General features: G+C 44.9%; 1 protein-coding gene across 1 annotated transcript in view; it reads right to left on the bottom strand.

The window, feature by feature from the left end:
• Positions 1–21,066, bottom strand: part of CNN3 (calponin 3) — a 33,129-nt gene extending 12,063 nt beyond the window's left edge. The window contains exon 1 of the mRNA XM_040232267.1: positions 20,624–21,066. Coding sequence (XP_040088201.1) covers positions 20,624–20,680 — 57 coding nt within the window. The 5' untranslated portion in view covers positions 20,681–21,066. The remainder of the gene's footprint in view (positions 1–20,623) is intronic.
• Between the last annotated feature and the right edge of the window lie 226 nt (positions 21,067–21,292).

Raw genomic sequence — 21,292 nt, 5'->3', positions numbered from 1 at the left:
CTATGACAAACAATATCTAAGAGTGAGCTGAATGTTTTTCAAAAGCAAAGCACTCTCAACTGGGAGAGGCATTTCAATGAATCAAAGAAACACAATATCCTAGGCTAGGAGGAGCTTTCCTTGGCTGAAGCCTGGCTCAATCCATTTTGCTAGGGACCACTGGTTAATTCATCTCACTTCCGAACCATTTCCTGTCTACACAACAGGAAGGCTGAATAAGTGAACTAGGTCTGCTCCCATTCTAAGCTTTCTGTTAAATAATTTGGTTAATCAGCAAAAATTGTAAAGAAATTCTTTCTCTTATGTGAAAATGAATAGATACACGTACTGATATAACTGAATCACTTTGCCATACAAGTGAAACTAACAACATTGTTAACTATATGTACTCCAAAATAAAATTTAAAAAGAAATTCTTTCTCTTCATATTTTCAATTGTAGAGATGGAAGTTATGTTGGAGGGGTTTTGTTTTTCTTGCGGGGTGGTGGCGGTAATTCTTAACCTAATCCGACCAATTACTATTCAACCAAAAAACATAAAAGCATATTTACATTTCCTGTGTTCAAAATGTTTCTGACAGGTTTGGTGCCATGTCCCAAACCACAGAGTGGTTACCGATGAAATATCCCAGAAGGAACACCAGAGAGAAATTTTTATCTTCTCTGTTCACTGTTCTTATCAAGAGAGTGATGAGAGAAAAATCAAGGCCGGGACGTAGAGGGACCTGGGTTCAAACCCTTACTAGTTACAGGTGGGGCTCTAGACCACTTGCTGACTGTCTCTGAGACAGAGACTTAATGTAATAATAGCACATGCAAAGAAAAAAATCATAAGCTCATATATGCAAAGCTCAGCACCCCAAGTGATAAACTAAAAATGAAAACTAGGTATGCTTCCATATCATGTAATGATTGGTTTTCACTTAAGAGTTTTCCTTTAAATGAAGGAGAGGCAAGGATTTTTCTGCCCAAATACTGCTAATAAGTGACTGCGTTCTGCAGTCATGTCAGCTTAATAGAGTTCAAGACTTAGGAATATGCACTTTTTTAAGTTTAAAAAATGTATTAAGTCATCTAGGGCGAAAAATCTATTTCAATTTGTCTCTTAGCTTCTAGCCTGCAGTTCTGTTCCATTGGATGCAGAAATCAAATTTCCTTTAAAAGTATACTAGAATGCACCTCAAACTAATGTAATTATATTAACTACCAGGTTATTTTTAAAATGTTGTGCACATCTTTTAAAATCAAGGGACTGAGAGCAATTAAAAATAAAAAGTAGGCTTTGGCCAATAAAATTTACTTACTATTTTTATCTAAAAATCTTTCATTTCTAAGCATCAGACAATATGCAAATGCTGACATTATTTTCCCTTGCACCAAAAAAGTTACCTTTAAAAATTACTTAATCTTACCTCATTGATACCTTACGGAAACTTCACTTTAGTCTGTTTAAAAATCACTCCTTTAAGTTGTTTATAAACATTCACTTCTGTACTAGTCTTTAAGATTTATTTTATTTGACCTTCCTAAGCAGCTTTCGGAATTTCTGCCTGGTCCTTTCAAGTCCTCGGCAGTCCCTGGTTCCTATATGGCCCTGCCTCCTTCCCTAAAACCCGGGAATTTTCTATGGCGGGGCCTACGAACTCTTCTCACACCAAGACACTCTTGCAAATGACTTTCCTACAACTGCAGAGAACACCTGTTGGAGGCTTCTCTCAAAAGCTCACCAAACACCCCCACCTTGCCAAATACGATCAAAAAGGAGAAATGAAGACTGGGAAAAAGCCTCCCGGGCATCTGATGGCATAGACCATCCTCCTGTCACAGTGCTTCTGAGCCAGGGCCCAGGCCCACAGTGGCTCCAGCCCCTGCTCCTTCCCACGCTCTCCACAGAGCAGCCAAGAGCTCCAGTGTGGAGTCACCCTACAGTTCAAAGGCAGCACAGCCCTCCAGTTGTGTGAGCTTTCTTTTGGATTTCTAAAATAACTTGTTTTAAAAAAATTAATTATGTAGAGCGATGCATTCTCTTAGATATTACAATCATTTGTGACCCTCCCCCAATAAACTGTTCTTTTGTATTAAATTTGGGGGAGGTTAGGAGAAGGCAATGGCACCCCACTCCAGTACTCTTGCCTGGAGAATCCCATGGACGGGGAAGCCTGGTGGGCTGCAGTCCATGGGGTCGCTAAGAGTCGGACATGACTGAGTGACTTTACTTTCACTTTTCACTTTCATGCATTGCAGAAGGAAATGGCAACCCACTCCAGTGTTCTTGCCTGGAGGATCCCAGGGACAGGGAGCCTGGTGGGCTGCCGTCTATGGGGTGGCACAGAGTTGGACACGACTGAAGCGACTTAGCAGTAGCAGCAGCAGGAGGCAATTAGGAAAAATATCTAAAAAGACTCTGGGAAAAAGATGAGGAAAACAAATTGTTGGCTCAGCGGGTAAAGAATCCGCCTGCAGTGCAGGAGACACAGGATACTCAGGTTCGATACCTGGGTCGGGAAGATCCCCCGGAGAAGAAAATGGCAAGTGAATCTAGTTCACTCCTCCCCCAAATCCTACATCCTTCCCACCTCCCCAGGGGTAGGCGCCTGTCCTGTCTGCAAGTCTTCTTCCAGATCGCATTTATCTTACGATAAATCGTGTGCAAAACAGCACTAGAAAAAGATCCCCTTCAAAAACACAGGCCCTGAGGGCCTATACTTCCTAATAGTAAAGGGCAACAAAAGATCAGATAAACGCCTGCTCCTGCAGGCTGTTAGGAATTGCCCAGCCCTTCCTGGCACTGAAGTCTGAGAAGTTTCCCTCGGAATCCCTACAAGGGGACACTGAGTAACAAGGGAAACCAAGCCTCAAAAGCATCTCAACAACTGACCTGAAAGTGCTGTTCCCACACTGTACTATGGAGCATCCAGCCAAGAGGTGATTTAGTAGAAAGATGGAGCGGTGCTTGGCATGAGGAAGAGTGATGATTATATACGTACAAGAAGTGTCTGAGGGCCCACTCACACCCAGGATATCCTAGAATCTACTAAAGAATAAGGACGTGTCTTTCCCATATATTCCTTCTCACAATACAATTTTTTTTTTTTGGAAACTCCTGTTTTTCTGTACAGTTTCTTCTTTCTTTTTAAATTGGAGTATAATTCCTTTACAATGTTGTGTTAGTTTCTGCTGTACAATGAAATGAATCAGCGATATGTATACATACATCCCCTCCCTCTTGGGGCTTCCCTGGTGGAGCAGACGGTATAAAGAATCTGCCCGCAATGCGGGAGAGCTGGGTTCAATCCCTGGGTCAGGAAGATCCCCTGGAGAAGGGAATGGCAATCCACTCCAGTATTCTTGCCTGGAGAATTCCATGGACAGAGGAGCCTGGCGGGCTACAGTCCACGGGGGCGCTAAGAGACTAGACTAACTGACTAACACTTTCCTTCCTCTTGAGCCTCACTCCCACCACCTCCACATCCTATCCCCTCTAGGTCATCACAGAGCAATGAGCTGAGCTCCCTGTGCTACACAGCTGCTTCCCACTAGCTATGTATTTTACACATGGTAGTGTAAATATATCAATGCTAATCTCCCAAATCACAACCCCCTCGTCCGTGCCCACATGTCAGTTTCTCTATGTCTGCATCTCTATTCTTTCCCTATTGTTAAAACCTGAAGCAGACAGACAGGTTTCTATCTCTGGTAGGTACAACAGCGTCCCCCAAATTTCAGCTGTGCCTGAACTCTCACTAGACTGTTTCAAGCCACCGGGACAATCCAGCATTACCCCAAACTCTCTATGTAAAATCACATTCAATGTCAGCTTCCCTCTTCAAAGTGATACAAGTGTGTCGGATTCTTCCTTCAATTTCCTTCTGTATTCCTTTTTCCTTTCACTCAAATGGTGACTGTGTAATAGGCATGATTCAAAGGCAAAGACTCTGCCCTAAAAGCTTAAGTTCTAGTGGAAAGAGACAAATACTAAACAAGGTGTATTGAGACATTCACCAAAAAAAGAATTATTGTTATTCAGTCGCTAAATCATGTCTGACTCACTGCGACCCCATGGAGAATAAAGAAAGGTATTTAAAAAGAATAGAGTATTTAAACTAAAGGGAGAATAGAAAGACGGGGACCACCAGCCTCAAAACAAGAAACAAATAGTCAATTTCCAACTGAAGTATCAAGATGCCGCTTCCTTTCCTTTGCTTTTTCACTTGTCCCAATTGATACCTCATGCAACACAATGAACAGGCTTTAACAGGGTTTACCTACCTTAAACCCCTCCCCCAACAGATCCCCCAAGCATGTAAAACACCTTGGTAAATTTTTAAGTATTCACATTGGGGATACAACAGACCAAAAATCACATGCTTCGAAGTCCAACTTTCAAAAACTGTGTTTCCAATTCCAGAGTGACCTAAGTAACTTAACTCTGGCGACCTCATTTCTTACAAGTAGTCTTCTTCCTTCCAAGATCACTGTGAGGAGGAAGCCCATCTCAGTGCTTCACACACACACACACACACACACTCCGAATTAACACTAGCCATTTATATCAGCTTGAAACTGTGCAACTCAGATGGCGACTCAAATTGATCTTTTAACTGAGATCACATCTGGTCTCAGGAGTTAATGAAGCTAAGGTTCTTGATGTCCCATCGCAGAAAGAATTCAGCGAGAGACAAAATGATAGGTAAGAAGTGATTTAGAAACTCACTCAACAGAGTGTGCGCTATCTCAGAAGGTGAAGAGTGGCCCCAGGGTGGTCAGTTTTTACAGAGGTGGGTAATTTCATAGGGTGGGCTTCCCAGGCCTCTCAGTGGTAAAGAATCCGCCTTCCCATGCGAGAGATGCAGGTTTGATCCCTGGGTCTGGAAGATCGCCCGAAGAAGGAAATGGCATAACCCTCTAGTATTCTTGCCTGGGAAATCCCATGAACAGAAGAGCCAGGTGGGTTACAGGCCTTGGGGACACAAAAGAGTCAGATACAGCTCTGTAACCAAACAACAATTACATAGGGTAATGAGTGGATGTGAGAGTTGGACTGTGAAGAAAGCTGAGCACCGAAGAATTGATGCTTTTGAACTGTGGTGTTGGAGAAGACTCTTGAGAGTCCCTTGGACTGCAAGGACATCCAACCAGTCCATCCTAAAGGAGATCAGTCCTGGGTGTTTTTGGAAGGACTGATGCTAAAGCTGAAACTCCAATACTTTGGCCACCTCATGCGAAGAGTTGACTCATTGCAAAAGACTCTGATGCTGGGAGGGACTGGAGGCAGGAGGAGAAGGGGACAACAGAGGATGAGATGGCTGGATGGCATCATCGACTCAATGGACATGAGTTTGGGTGAACTCCGGGAGTTGGTGATAAACAGGGAGGCCTGGTGTGCTGCAGTTCATGGGGCTGCAAAGAGTCGGACACGACTGAGCGACTGAACTGAACTGAATGAGTGGGAGGAGTGTTCTAGCTATTTTGGGGAAGGGGTGGGGATTTCCAGGAATTGGGCCACTGCCACTTTTTGAACTTTATCGCAGGATTGCAGGCAATTAAGTCATGGCACCTGTGGGTGTATCATCTAGCTCGCTGATGTGTTATAATGAACATACACTAAGGCTCAAGATCTAGTGAAAGTCAACTCCATTTGGTTATGTAGTGTCAGGCTGCCCCTCTTCCCTCTGGTTTCAAGCTTGAGTACAGACCTGTATGAACCAAATCCCACACTAACCTGTTCTCTCTACTGTCCACAATTCAAAAAGAACATGCCACTGCAGACAGGCTCATCCCACACACTGCCCATAGCTCCTGTCCATTCCCATCACCACACATCTCCACTCTTCTTCCTGCCTGTCTGCATTCCAAATTCTCATTCTTTTCAGATTACTGCCGGTGAAAGGGATAAAGTATTTTTTTTAAGTGGGTTTGTCAGAAAAGAAGCAGACTCAAACACAGAGAACAAAACTAGTAGTTAACACCTGGGGGGAGCAATTTAGGAATTTAGGGATGGGGCAGTGGGAGGTACAAACTGTTGGTTGTACAGTAGGTTCAAGGATGTATTGTAAAACATGGGGAATATAGCCAAGATTCTGTAACAATTATAAATGGAACATAACCTTTAAAAGTTATATAAATTTTTAAAAATTTTCTCGAAGAAATAATAAGAAGTATAAAATTGAAGGAAAAAAAAGAAGTAGGTACTATCCTCAACTTTAAACACTGGATTAAAATTGGCTCCTGTGGGAATGATAAATAGCAAGTGCAAGACAACAGCTTCTCCAGGGAAGAGAGAAGCATGGGATCGGGGGCTCAACTGTAATTTTAACATTTTTTAAACGGGGGAAAAAAGTTTTTTTTTAACTTAAAAAATTAAAGGCAGGTTTATATCTTATGGGGAGTAGAGGGTAGGAATTCTAGAGAAAATCACTTTACATTTATATCAAGGTAGACTGCAACTTCCTCAAGTTCACTATAGAATCTGAGACTCATCCTATGGCCTGAACTTACTAAATATTTACAGTAAATGACTATATATTCACCAGCTATGGAAATCCACATCTGCCTGGGGTAAACCAGAGCAACATCTAAGGGCGTTTTAAATGTGGGCACATCTCTGACAGGTACAGCTGAATCTTCAGATCAAGGTAGCAACGTATGGCACCAGCACAAAATTTTCCCCTCCAAATATGTATAGTCAAACAAATACAAAAATACTATGACTCAACATATGAATACTGTGAAATTAACAAGAAATTAGAGATTTTAAAATAACTTAAGAGGAGCTGATCCAGGGCCTAAAGCAAACAGTATAACGAATGGCAGGAAAATGCAGAAACAACAGAATGTCAGCTTTGTCTTCTCTAGCAAATGACCATCAGACTACAGAATTTAGAATATAGATAGTTAAGAAGTAGATTTAGAAAGTTAAAACTTAAACAAGGAGGAAGTAATCACAGAGGCTGGATTCCCAGAAAAATCCAGACTCAAAAATAATGATGAGTAAAGATGTGCATACTGAATAGCTTCATGTATAAGAAATCTTGGCAAACAGTAGTTAATAGGAACCTATAGAGGAGCCCACTCCTCCCAACTCTCACCCAAAGACAAGGGCCTCTCCTTTACAGGCTGAAGAGCCTGGCTGTCATGCTTGAGTGGACTCCACAAAAGGTGTGTTGGCACTTAGAGGGCAGGACAGTCACCACCAGGAGCCAGTGTAGGCATGCAAGACACATCTAAGAACACCTGCCTATGTCTTCTTGACGGCAGAACAGGCTTCACTCATCTTTCCACCCTTACAGCCCATGCCTGCCCATAGTGGATACTCAGCAAATTGTTTTTTTATTCACCAAGAGTATTACCAGATTAGGGAAATGCCACAGATTTAAAAATCTCTCGTTACCAAAAGGCATCTGCATTTGAATGCCTGGCTCTTACGGGCATCACATCTCCTTGATCTACCAATCTAGTCATCTTAGATGGATCACTAGGGACATATCTGTTTTACTTTCTGATAAAAGTCCCTTATGTCTATGGCACTCCTGAAGCCCAGTTTTGTAACTCTAGAAGTAGGGCCAGGTCAGAAGCAACAAACGTGCCCACTGTGCTGATCTACGTCAAGGTAGGAGGGGCTCCCAGGGATGGGCACCCAGAGGCTAAGACCCAGAGGCTAAGAGTGAGATCTCTGCTCTTCTGTTTTGGTAATTAATTATTTGAAACTGTTAGACACACTTATTAAACATACAAAACATAAATCAGAATAGTTAAAAAGAAACAAAAATCTTTTGAATTCTGAAAGATCCTAGCTGAATAAACAAATTCTTCAAGATATATGTAAAATCCTGCCCCAAAGTTCTAGAACTAACTAGTAATGCTTACTCAGTGATCCTAAGAAAAGTGAATGCTATCTTGGTCTGCAGAGGTCTACAGTTATTTATAAAATACACACTATTGCTCATCTTATTTGTTTGATGAAAGCAGCCTCATGAGGTAAATCAAGGAAAGCATTATTTAAATGAAACAAATGTGAGAGGAGTATGTGAACTATAAAGCCTTAGGCAATTATCATCACCTACTTTAGAGACTGAAAAAATCAACCTGCCAAAGCACGGACTGGAATCTTCCTTCAAACCACCTCATCAGGTGATGACATTGATCAAAACAGAATGAGTTAGTGCTTTGTAGTCGAACAAAAGAGTTAGTTAATAATCCCACTGTGCCCTGGTAGTCAGTTCTGTGTGCCACACTCTAAAAGAAGACATTGGCAAACTGGGATCAGTTTCTGAAAGGAGCAGACTGGGTGGGGACAAGATTAGGAAAACCGTATATAGCCTATCATGAGAGACTGGTCAGCTGGGAACGTTTGACCTAGAAGGGTCTCTGGGAGCCCACGAAACAGACTAGTACTGTCTAACTATGTAGATGGACGTCATATAGAAGAGGGAGTGATTTACTCTGAATGCCACACAGACGGTGGACCCTGGATAAATCGCAGAAATCCTAGGGAGCCGACTAGAGGCACACGGGGGGGAGATGACGTGCACCGATGCAGCACAGGCAAGGACACAACTTAGGACTAAACAGGATGTTCAGGCACTTGTGTCCTCATAGAACTCTATGTGTGTGTGTGTGCGCATGCACGTACTCGGCCACTCAGTTGTGTCCAACTCTGCAACCCCATGGGCTGTAGCCTGCCAGGTTCCTCTGTCTATGGAATTTTCCAGGCAAGAATACTGGATCGGGTTGCCATTTCCTACTCCAGGGGATCTCACGGACCCAGAGACTGAACCTACATCTCCTGCATCGGCAGGCAGATTCTCTACCACTGTGCTACCCAAGAAGCCTCTTAAATAATCTGAGTCAGGCATGTGAACAGCACTGAAGATTATTCCTTTCTTTTTCTGTAATTACAAGGAGTATCATGGCAGTAGTTTTTCTGTAGCTTGAGAATGTCTATTCATTGGCAAGTTTGCTTCATAGGATAAGTCTTGGAGTCCATTATGACCTGAGGAAGAAGGCATGAAATCCACCCTCACATCCCAAGTGTCAACTGTAAACTCGTCTCTCCCCAGCTCGGAAGCCCCCTGACCATGCTCACCCAAGTGTTCCCAGCTGCCTACCCTGGCACAGAGTCAGAACACACACACTGTCCCCTACTCTGAGCTTCTGATGGACAACAGTGGAAAGTAGGCCAAGGAGAAACAGACCCCACCATCTCATTAGCTCTCAGGGGAGCTCCTCTTGGGGGTCCCTTTCTACTTACTATGATGGAGTCTACCCATTGGAGAGATGGCTTTACACAATCAGCAAAGAACAGGATTGACACATCTTAGTTTACATGTAGCATAGATGCTGGCTAGAGATATTTCATGAGAGTCTTAAGATGTATTGTCTGTGCAAGCTATCACTGCCTTTTTTTCCCCCCCCATGAAAACTAGAGGGAAGGAATTTTCCATGAGGGCACTCTTGCATCTCAACAGTAAAAACTAACTTCACATTGTACCTGATTGTAGTGCAATCTGAGAGCACAGAAAGGGAGGGAGAAAGTGAGTTTCTCTGGAAGCACGGAAGCCTCCATCAGATGGCTGCACCCAATACCAAGGTATCCCAGATGCTGTCATGAAGGCTTGCTGGTCACCCAGGCACAAATAACAAAATCAGCCCAACTTCACATCCTTTCCAATCAAGGGCCAAGGAAGGAAATGAAGAGACAGCAGCGCCCAGGCTGCAAAGGGGGCTCCAGGAGGACTAAGCAGAGAAGCAGCTGAATCAACAGTGTTTTCCACATGTAGGCCTTGGCCTGGACCCTCTTCTCCTGCTCCTGCTGCCTATGCCCTCAGATATCAGGGGCTCTGTGAGAAGGGCAACACAGCACTTGCAACAGAAAAAGGGATGTCTTATCCACCTTGGTTCTGTTTCTCTGGTCCTCATCCTTTTTATCGGGTTGGCTGAAAAATTCATTTGGCTTTTTGTAACATGGGAAAATCTGAAAGAACTTTTTGGCCAACCCAATGCCTTCCCAGTTTTTCATGGCAAAGCTTCTTCTCTGTGCTGCTTTGCTCCCACCTGCCATGTGTATTGAGCCCTGGCCTTTATCTAGTCCATCAATGGACAAGCGCAAAGAAACAAGCGCATCTTCAGTTGAACCTCAAACACGGTCTTGTTTCTCTTCTATATCAAGACAATCCTCTCCATTTCCTCACTTAGTACTTCTTCCTAAACCCCACTCCACTCCCATCAGAAATTTGCTCTACTGAAAATGATCTCTTAAAAGGTCACTAGTGATCTCTCCGTGGCCAAGTCCAGTGGCCTGTTTCCTTTTCCGGGCCTCTCTGCAGCACTCCTGGGGCCCCCTCCCACCTCTCTTCCTTCTGACTTCTTGTTAAAAGATCTGGAGCTTCCCCCTTTGGTCTGCCTTCTCCTCCTCCTCTGAGAGATGCCAATTTGCCCTGAGTTCTGACCTCAAATTAAAATGGTTAGGAGCATGTGCCCCGGAAACTGAATGCTCTATTTAGAATCCCATCTCCGCCATGCCCATTTCCTCACCTGTAAATCAGAGATCATTAATAACAACTCACATCAGAAGGTGCTGAGAAGGATCAATGACTTCATTTGCATAAATCTTAAGACCCCAATAAATGTTAACCCTTCACTTTCTATCTACATTTTGCTGGCCACTCCTGTCCAGCTACTCTTTGATAGCTATTTTGATAAAGTTACCATTTTGATGCCAACTGAGCTATTAAAAAAAAAAATTACAGTCAAATAATTTATAAAAAGAGATGCCCTCACTCCGTTCTTTAGCCTCATCTCATTGCCAACTCCCACTTGAGTCTGGTGGAGGTGACAGATGGAGGAGGGGCCACAAATGTCACTGACTCAAGACTTGAAAATAAAGAACTAAAGCACGTGATTTGAATTTCGACAAGGTTGCTCTGACAGTTTTGTTTGTTTTTAACATCAAGAGGAGATCTCCCTTCTTTTTTGAACCATTAGTGGGAACTAGTCAACTGTTTTTTAGGCAGCAAGTTGGCAATATCCATAAACATATTTAAATGTTGGATCAGAAGTTATACACTTTTCCACACAAGTGCCTTTTTAAGGAACTATCCACCAGTAGAGAAGTAATGAATAAATACATAATTGAAGTCCACATGATAGACTATAATTCAATTTCTAAAATGTCCAAATGATATTTAAAGGTGTACAAGCAGTTGGGTGGGGGTAAGGGATACAGAATACTTTTGCTTCTTTACTTTCATATTTTGGTACTGTTTGCATTCTTCCTGATAAATATTTCATTCATAAAATAAGGATCAAAAAAGAGAAGAGTTTCTCATAGGCAAAGAAGATGGCATCCCAAGGTAGATGCATTGTATTCATGCAGCGATGACTTGGCCAAGGTCACGGGCTTGGCAGGGATTCATCTGGATCACGCGTGGCTCCAAAGTCTGAGTCTTTTCCACCCCTGAATGTTCTCCCACTCCCACCCTTCTAACTAAGCTGAGACAGGAACTCTCTAAGCTAGCACAGGCAACTCTGCGGCCTGCAGACAAAGGATTAAGAACTAAGAACAGGGTGGTGGCTTAGACTCTGTGGCTTAAAAAATCCTTCCAACTCAGGGAGATGTGAGAAGGCATCCAACAACAACCAGCACCATCACTGCAGCAGATTGGTGCACCGTGAACTTGCTGCGGCTTGGATTTAAACCAGCCCCGGAATCTGTAGTTTCGAAGGGTGTTGCCAGCATGGTTCAGAAGTTCATAATAAGAGATTTGGCAGAGATGCCTCAGACTAAAAACATTTCAGTTCTTCCACTGGCCCCTATAAAAAGTAGCTTCCTTCCACATTCATGTTTTAGAAAATGCTGGAAAGGGTGTCAACAGCGGAGTTGTCAATGAAAGGAGAAACAGAAAATGAAAAAAACAAAGCCCAGAGAGGAAGAAATTTAGGAACAAACACCTGGCAAGCAAGGCGTGTGTGTGTGCAAAGCCCGTGTGCGTGCGTGCGTGCATGTGTGTGTGTGTGTCTGAGGTGAGGTTGGGGGAAGGGGTTTTATTCACATCTAGGCCTCTGAAGAAAGGGAAAGACAGAGACGAATGTATGTCCATTCAGGGGGAGAGATCTGGCTGTGGGAGCACTCTGAAGAGCAGCCCTAAGGTTCCAGCTCAGATCCTAAGGGCCAAAGACTCCAACAAGCTCAAAATGTGCTATTTCATATAAGTAGAGTTTCTATACTCAATTAGAAGTATGATTGCTGTTGCTATTTTTGCTTCCAAAGTAGAATCACATGTTGGAGTTATAAGAGACTCACTGCACATGGTATTGATTATTTTCTCTATTTCCTCCCACGTGAAACAAAAGGAGGGAGGGAAAACTGCAATCATAAAGCACTCTCTCTATCCAATTGAGGAGCCTTGTGCAGCACTAGGCAGGCAGAGAGGCTTAAGATAATGATGAAAGATTAGTGTGCAAACATCTGAGAAGAGGAAAGAAGAAACAACAATGATATCACAGCAGTGTGCCTAGCCACTCAGCAGCTGGGATCCCCTGGAAGACGTGTGGGCGAAGAGAGGAAAGGGCCATAGATGCTTAGGTTATGAATTGCCCAGAAGGCCTCCTCTCTTTGGACGCACATCCCTTATTCCTAACCTTCCCAGGGCGGATATGCCTGCCTCACACTCACACTCTGAAGCTTCCTGGTCCTGGGAGGAAGGAAGACGAAGAGGTTCCCTCCCTACCGACCTGGGGGAACCTAGGAATTAAGTCTTTTCTCTTCATGGACTTGCTTCACATAGGTCTAGGGAGAACCTTCCTAAGACCATTTAAGACTGAAGGCCTCCAGCGACAATACTACAAGGTAAATATGTTTATCAGTCCACTGCAGAGGAATACCCACCCTGTCTGAAATCCAGAAATGAAAGGTGTATCTTGTCTAACAGAAATCAATTTCTTAGGAAGAAAAAGCAAAGTACTGGTACACCCAGACAGCGAGGCGTCTAGCTCTACACAGAAGTCCATGGCCCTGAGGGCAGTGTGAACAGGGACACAGCCCAGGGTTCGCTGCAGGACTCCATTACAGGCTGCTGGGGGAGAAGGTGTGAATCAGGACTCAGGGAGCAGAGCACAGTCCTGAGTTAGAAATAGAGAGGTACTGCTTGGCTCTGTAGCCCCCTATCTGCCAGAAGCCTCATTCAGACACAGACTGGTGCATGAATGTTCAAGTTCTCAAGATAATCTCAAAATCTAGAAGGTAAAAGAAGCTGGGAAGAACACAGGACTGAACCTAACCAGCAGAGCAAAATGGAACAATTACTAACATGTACATAACGTGTACTTTGGGTTCTAGGTATTATTTGAAACATGTTACATAGATTATCTTGCTTATTTCACCCCAAACCCTAAGATAGGTACTAGCATATCCACACTTTACAGATGAGACACTGAGAGGTTATTTGCCCAAAGTCACAGGGTAAGAGGCACAACCAAGATTAGGAAGGAGCCAGTCAGAGCCTCCAGGGCTACCAGGTTCTACTTTCTCATGGAGAAGAACTTACAGGGGACCCACCTGACATCTTCAGGTTCACAAAGATTCCCATGGTCATGTTTTCATAAAATGTGCAAAATATTTTTTTTTTGTAATGATGAACTCTAAATTGTATAAGCTTCAGGCCCCACAAACAGCGTGAATCAACCGCAGGCTCAAAAAACCCTTAACAAAAACCTGAGCACAAGTACATATGAGTAACAGTTAAGGTCCCGCATGGCTAGAGCTCAGAGTTCAGGAAAGCCAAGGCACATAGTGTATGTTATAGAAGGATGCCTAGAAGAAAATCAAACCTGCGAAAAAATTCTAACAAGCTCCTTCCCATGACCTAGTCATACTGAGATGGGAAATAAGCATTTCTCCTCTCTCTTAGATATAATGATCATGACTGGCTGAAAAATCAAAACCACCCAACTGTGCTTTTTTTCTTTTAATGTAATATATAATATTAACTGGGGTTCCTGATACATTGTGCAGTGAAAGAAAACAATTACTGATCTCATGATCCCACCTGGAAAGGGAAAACGCCTATAGAAATAGAGGCTCTGACTCTTGTTGGTGATGGTTGCAGCAAGGTCTTCACTGTCAAGCTCACTTTGGGAATTTTAAAGGACAGAGGTAGACAAATAGCACAATTTCCACAAAGAAAAGAATGTAAAAAGCTGTAGATCATAGGATAGTGAGTTTGATAATGATCCTCATTAATATTCCAGAGTAAATAATTCTGAGTACTTTAAATGGGTAACAGGTACCTCTTCTCAGCAAACTGTTTTCTTTGGGTTTCCCTCGTCGCTCAGTCAGTAAAGAATCTGCCTGCAATGCAGGAGGCCTGGGTTTGATTCCTGGGTTGGGAAGATCCCCTGGAGAAGGAAATGGCAACCCACTCCAGTATTCTTGCCTGAAGAATCCCATGGACAGAGGCACCTACAGTCCATGGGGTTGCAAGAGTCGGACACGACTTAGCAACTAAACCACCAACCACCATTTTAAATGGGTAGTAGGTACATCTTCTCAATTCAGCAAACTGTCTTTCCTTTAATTGTTTTGGTCAAGACGGGAAAACAAACCCCTAAAGCAGGCAAACTGCAATGGTATGGCCCTACCAGGACTGGCACATATCCAGGTGGGCTGAAGGGCCACTTTGCAGGCGGCCTTTTGGGAGATGACCTCACAGTCTTGCAGAGGGGGTCTCTACTGTTCCTCCCTAACGTGGGAGTCTAAGAAAGAACTTCAACAACAAGAAGGAATTATCTCAGTGATAAGGTTTCAGTGTAGTAATAACAGTGAAAAGAAACTGAAGAAAAATGAACTATAAAAATCACATCCTTCAAAAATTTCACACTTGTACCATAGAATTTCTTTACATAGACTTCTCAAACACTGCTACTTTCCAGTTTCTAGACACAGTAAAACCCATTCCTGATGAATAAATTCATTAAATCAATAAATACTTATTGGGCATCCATTATGTGCCAAGTTGTATTCTAAAAGATAGATTTTTGAGATATCTCACCAGTGAATAAGACAAAGATCCTACTGCTGGTATAAAGAGATAATAAAAAGTTCTAAGTTAAAAAGCTATTACTGAACTGTAAAGTCAAAAAAAGCTAAAGTTAAACCTATCCATACATTTTAATCAGGATTCTCTAGCAGCAAAACGAGGCGGACCACCTTAGAGCACAATTTACATCAGGAGTCCACTATCACCCTGGGGTTACTCTGATCGGTGAGCAAACTGCTTGTCCAAATGGCACTGGGCTGGCAGGCCTGCAGGGTCTCAATGGGACATTTGGTAATAATATTGAACTGGACATGGAACAACAGACTGGTTCCAAATAGGAAAAGGAGTACATCAAGGCTGTATACTGTCACCCTGCTTATTTAACTTATATGCAGAGTACATCATGAGAAACGCTGGGCTGGAAGAAGCACAAGCTGGAATCAAGATTGCTGGGAGAAATATCAATTATGTAGATGACACCACCCCCCTTATGGCAGAAATTGAAAAGGAACTAAAAAGCCTCTTGATGAAAGTGAAAGAGGAGAGTGAAAAAATTGGCTTAAAGCTCAACATTCAGAAAATGAAAATCATGGCATCCGGTCCCATCACTTGATGGGAAATAGATGAGGAAATAGTGGAAAGTGTCAGACTTTATTTGGGGGGGGCTCCAAAATCACTGCAGATGATGATTGCAGCCATGAAATTAAAAGATGCTTACTCCTTGGAAGGAAAGTTAGGACCAACCTAGATAGCATATTAAAAAGCAGAGACATTACTTTGCCGACTAAGGTCTGCCTAGTCAAGGCTATGGTTTTTCCAGTGGTCATGTATGGATGTGAGAGTTGGACTGTGAAGAGAGCTGAGTGCCAAAGAATTGATGCTTCTGAACTGTGGTGTTGGAGAAGACTCTTGAGAGTCCCTTGGACTGCAAGAAGATCCAACCAGTCCATCCTATAGATCAGTCCTGGGTGTTCACTGGAAGGACTGATGTTGAAGCTGAAACTCCAATACTTTGGCCACCTCATGTGAAGAGCTGACTCATTGGAAAAGACCCTGATGCTGGGAAGGATTGGGGGCAGGAGGAGAAGGGGACAACAGAGGATGAGATGGCTGGATGGCATCAGTGACTTGATAGACATGAGTCTGGGTGGACTCCAGGAGATGGTGATGGACAGGGAGGCCTGGCGTGCTGTGATTCATGGGTCACAAAGAGTCGGACACGACTGAGTGACTGAACTGAACTGATATTTAATTATTACTCTGTGATTGCTTAATTTACTTTTTGCTGCTACTGCTGCTAAGTCTCTTCAGTCATGTCCAGACTCCGAGTGACCCCATAGATGGCAGCCCACAGGCTCCTCTGTCCCTGGGATTCTCCAGGCAAGAATACTGGAGTGGGTTGCCATTTCCTTCTCCAATGCATGCATGCATGCTAAATCACTTCAGTAGAGTTCAACTCTGTGGGACCCCATGGACAGCAGTCCACCAGGCTCCTCTGTCCACGGAATTCTCCAGGCAAGAGTACTGGAGTGGGTTGCCATTTCCTTCTCCAAATTTACTTTTTAAAGACTTAACAATTTTAGTAGTAAATCGTCCAAAGTGGGTTTTGTCTGTTGAGGGATACCATCTTGAAACCAAAAAGACTGTGTGAGAAGCTACTTTGCTCAAATCAGACATTCCCTGGGAGCAAAAACTGTGAGAATGTGCATTCCAATTCCATACTTCTTAATATCTCAATTAGACCCCTCCCCAAAAACATGCCCAGGTAAGATCACTGCATCTCCACTCACTCCTGCCTCACAGCTAACTCCTCCACTTCCCTGAGAACTGTAACTGCCCCCTGCAGCACTTGCGCTAAGACTGGTAAGGGCATACTTCACTGCATCCTCAGCTTTACAAGAAAGTACCCTGGATTCCCAGGTGGCACGGTGGTTAAGAATCTGCCTGCCAGTGAAGGAGCTGCCGGAGACCAAGCAAGGTTCGATCCCTGGGTCAGGAAGATCCCCTGGAGGAGGAAATGGCAACCCGCTCCAGTAGTCTTGCCTGGGAAATCCCATGGACAGAGAAGCCTGGAGGGCTACAGCCCATGGGGGTCACAGAGTTGGACACGACTGAGTGTGCATGCATGCACCCTGACTCCAACATCAGCACCAAGTGTTGGAAATGCTGTGCTTCCCTTCGGGGCCTATCATGTCTCCATGGTTCATAAGGCACAGAGCTATTTACCTCTGGTCCCTTAGATGAAGTCAAGGGCCTGGCTCAACCTGTATGATCCATGTAAGACCTTTCTACTTTATGTTCCCATCTCTCACTAAACTATCTACACCAGCTTCTATGTTTTCCTGGACCTTCTACTACATTATAGTCTTTGTAGATTGCAAGTTATAATCCTTTTGTTATTAGAGAGAGACTGTTATACTGCAGGCTAAAGGATTCTACTTTTTTTAGGCTGTTTCCAAACATCTTTTTGCCAATTAAAAACAAAAAAAAATTTGTATATTCTGCCATGTATTATTATCTTCTCAAACAAATACCTTAAATTGACCGATTTCCCCTTGAAATTTTATTAATTAAAGCTATCTGAGATCAAAGGCTTCCCCAATTCACTGATAAACTGCTTTCACAGCTCAAATATAAACAGACTAAAGCCTTTAAAAAAATAAAATGGAATATTTAAAGAGGCAGTGACATACAAGTCTAAGAAATATAATACCCATGCTAAATTTCTATTGTAAGAATTAATATCCACAACATACTCATTGAGTACTTACTACAAGCCAGACACATCTCAGTAACACAAAATTTAGAGGTGGTAACTATTACTTCCCCCATTTACTGATTAGGAAACTAGGACAGAAATATCAAATAACTTGCCCAACATCATTCAAGGAAGTTAAGTGGCAGGGGGGATTAGAACCCAGATCTGTCTCACTCCAAGGTCCATATCACACTACCACCCCCCACATGGTTAAATGAGGTTTTAAGGAAAAAAAAAAAAAAAAAACACCAAAACTGACATTTAAGCAACCTATCATAGAGAAAAAGCAAGTTATGTTATGCAATACACAGAGAAAAGGCAAGAAGAAAGCAAAAGCTATCCAAATAAAGCAGTGTCAAAGTTCAAGTTCCACAGACCCATTCATCAGGTGGTTCTGAGCCCTCAGCTGAAATGCATTATCTCACACAAAGAGTTAGCAGACAGGGATATTTGATTTCCAAGCCCAATTAAAACAGCATTAAATGAATAACCATAATGCCAGGAAGTGACAGGTGGACAGCAAAAATAGCGGGGAGGGGGATAGACAATAGTGACTGGTAACAGAACAGCCCTACGTACTCCACTAAGACATCATTCTTCGAGTTAAAATTCTTAGAATATTCCAGCTTTCTCCTGTGATCTTGAGCAAATCACACCTCTCTGAGCTTCAGCATCCTGATCTGTAAATGATGTTGGGTAATCCCAGGAATCCTCCCCATCTCAGAGGGCTGCTCTGCTGTGGAGATCAAAAGACTTCCTATGAAAGGATACAGTCTGAAAGAACCATATAAATGAAAGGGGTTATTAAAGGTTGGTTTGATGCTTAAAGGGGTAAACCCACAGTTATACAAACCAAAAGTGAAAAACAACTTTCCAAAGATCCTGAAAGCTGAGGTTTTACTATTTTAAAAAATGTATAATAATTACAGTTATTAATGATCTAGCCTCAGTCTATGTACTTCCCTCAGTCTACTCAATAATAAGTAGGAAAGGGGCAGAAGTTGCTTTATTAATCAGCAAAAAGATGATATTAACAACCAAAAGAAGTCAGTCACCTGAAGGACTGCCAAGGGCAGTACCTCATTTACAATGCAAAAGGTAGAGACTTAAGGGTTGCCATACAAGTATCTCAAGGGCAAATTAAAATTAATGTGCACAAGCCAGGCCAGGCTATTACACCCAGCAGATTGGACACGCTGATTCCTCTGAAAGGATTCCTAAAGGTCCACTTGCAAACCTTGGAAAGAACAGCACAATAGTCTAGGGGTTTTCAATTGGTGGGGTTTGTACTCACAAACCACTCACTTTTCGGTTCTTCCAAACAATGTTCAGGAAACCGCTATCTAACACTTGACAAGGTAAAAGATCTAAATTTCAATTTCAGATACACAAACTAAAATCAACTGCTTGCTTAAAGATTGTTTAGAATTTAGTAACAACTGAACTGATAATATGATGTGGAGACTCTATCAGGGACTGAGCAGAGCCACAATTCTCCCTTGGGGTGTGACGATGGTGCGCTTCACAGTCCCTAGGGAAGTCCCTCCACACTTCCTACACCCCCAACGCGGGGATGTTACAATTCTGACAATGCCGGTGAATTCTTCCAGAGGTAGGACGGTTCGGGGGCAATCCTGACATGCTTCGGCTCCCGGGAGGTTAATGGGAATTAAACCACAGCAGCCCTCCTTTGTGGCGCTTTGGCCAGAACAGCAGAAAGGAGACAATGAGCGTTCTGTGCGCAGTTCCGCGCGGATTGGCTGTTCTCTCCCCTCAGAAACCCCTGATGTCATGGGCTTGGAATGCAGGGAGGGAGGAAGGAAGGAGAGGGTTTGAGGAGGGGGACGCCTCTCATCTCTTTCCCAGACCGAAAGTCCCAAAGATAAACTCAACGCATTCTTATGCTGGGCAAAGTGATAAAACCGAGGGTTAACCAAATCCCAATCACCCCAAACTACATTCCACCTCGGCAAATAAACCCTGAACAAAAGCAACGCACGAAGATTTCCATAATACCGTTAAAGTCTAACGTACTACAAACTTCAGTGTTTTGGCTTTTTTTTTTTTTTAAGGAAAAAAAAAAAAAAAAGCTCAAGGCTACAGCAGATATCCCCGAAGCGGCGCGCTCAGGCTTTGTCTCCTCTTGCCGCAAAAGCAGCAGCAACTGGCACCGGGATTCGAAAACCAGGAAGGGTTCTGGCCGGCTCCCGTCCTTCCGGTGGTCCTAAGGCCCTTGCCTGAGGCCGCTCAGCGGTCTCCCACCCGGCAAGAGGCGAGGAACAATGGGGACCCAGTTTGCCCACTAACCGCCTAACTTTACTCGCGGCTTTGAATTCCGCCCGGGGGCTAGAGTGGGTGAAGGTCCAGGGTCTGCCAGGGGCCCGGGCCGGGGTGGATGGCGGAGGCTGCTCGCTGGGTCCCCAGCCGCGCCGACGGGCCCCACCTAAGGGCGAATGACCAGGCAGGAGCGCCCCCTTCCCGGAGGGGTGCGTCCTGCAGCCGCGGACCCGCTTCTGGAACCAAGGGACGGCGCTGAGGGATTCCAAGAGCCTGGGAACCCACCGCCCGTCGCTAGCCTCGGCCCGCGGCGCTGGAACAAAGCCAGCTGAGCGCCCGGGAGCCTGCGCTTGCAGCCGGGGACAGGACGGGGACGCGCAGAAACTGTCGCGCACCCCCTTCCCCGCCCGGACATCTACCATCCGCGAAGCCCGCCAGCCAAGGCGCGCGGGGAGAAGCGCGGCCCCAGCCGCCCGGGTCTCAGGGTCCCGGGGCGGCGCCCTGCATCCCACCTCTGGCCCCAGGCTCCCGCCCCACCCGAGCCCAGGCGTACCTTGTTCTTGACCTCGGCCGAGAGCCCATAGGAAGGGCCCTTGTTGAAGTGGGTCATGATGATTCGCGCGGCGGGAAGAGGCTGAGTTCGGGTCCGGGGGTCTCTTGCACTCGGTTTCCCCGCTCCTGGCCCCGAGGAGTGGCCGCACTACAAGATGCTCGGAGCTCGCTCTCCTGGGCGGCGCAGGAGTCGCCGGGACGCGGCGGCGGGGCGCGGGCGGTGCCTCGGCTACTCGGTCGGACGAGGTTCCCCAGACGCTCCCGCTCTGCTCCGGAGTCCCGCACGAACTGCCCCCACCGCCTCCCCCGGACCTTCAGGGATTGGCCGGCTAGCCCGACCAATGGAGGGCCGCCGCCTCCCGCGTCTCCGGAGAGGGGGCGGCGCGGCCAATTGAAGGGCGGCGGGCGCCGCGCTCCCTCCCGGCGCGGGTCTCGGGCCCGGGTCCCCGCCCTCACGCCTTGCAGGGGCGAAGCGGCCCCTCCTCCAGGCCCGGCGGAGCAGGCAGCGCCGGCGGAGGCCTGTCCCGCAATGGGAGTCGCCCGGGCTCCCGGGGGCTTCCCAGAGGCCCGGAGTTCGCGTCAACTTCCAGGCATCCGCTTGCGGAGGGCAGACCGCCAGGGTTGACCCGTGGCTGATCCACCACCTCCTTCTGCCCCCTCCCTGGCTGCA

This window comes from Oryx dammah, unplaced genomic scaffold (assembly GCF_014754425.2).
Source record: "Oryx dammah isolate SB20612 unplaced genomic scaffold, SCBI_Odam_1.1 HiC_scaffold_28, whole genome shotgun sequence".
NCBI lineage: Eukaryota > Metazoa > Chordata > Mammalia > Artiodactyla > Bovidae > Oryx > Oryx dammah.
This window is presented reverse-complemented; position numbering and strand designations above follow the sequence as displayed.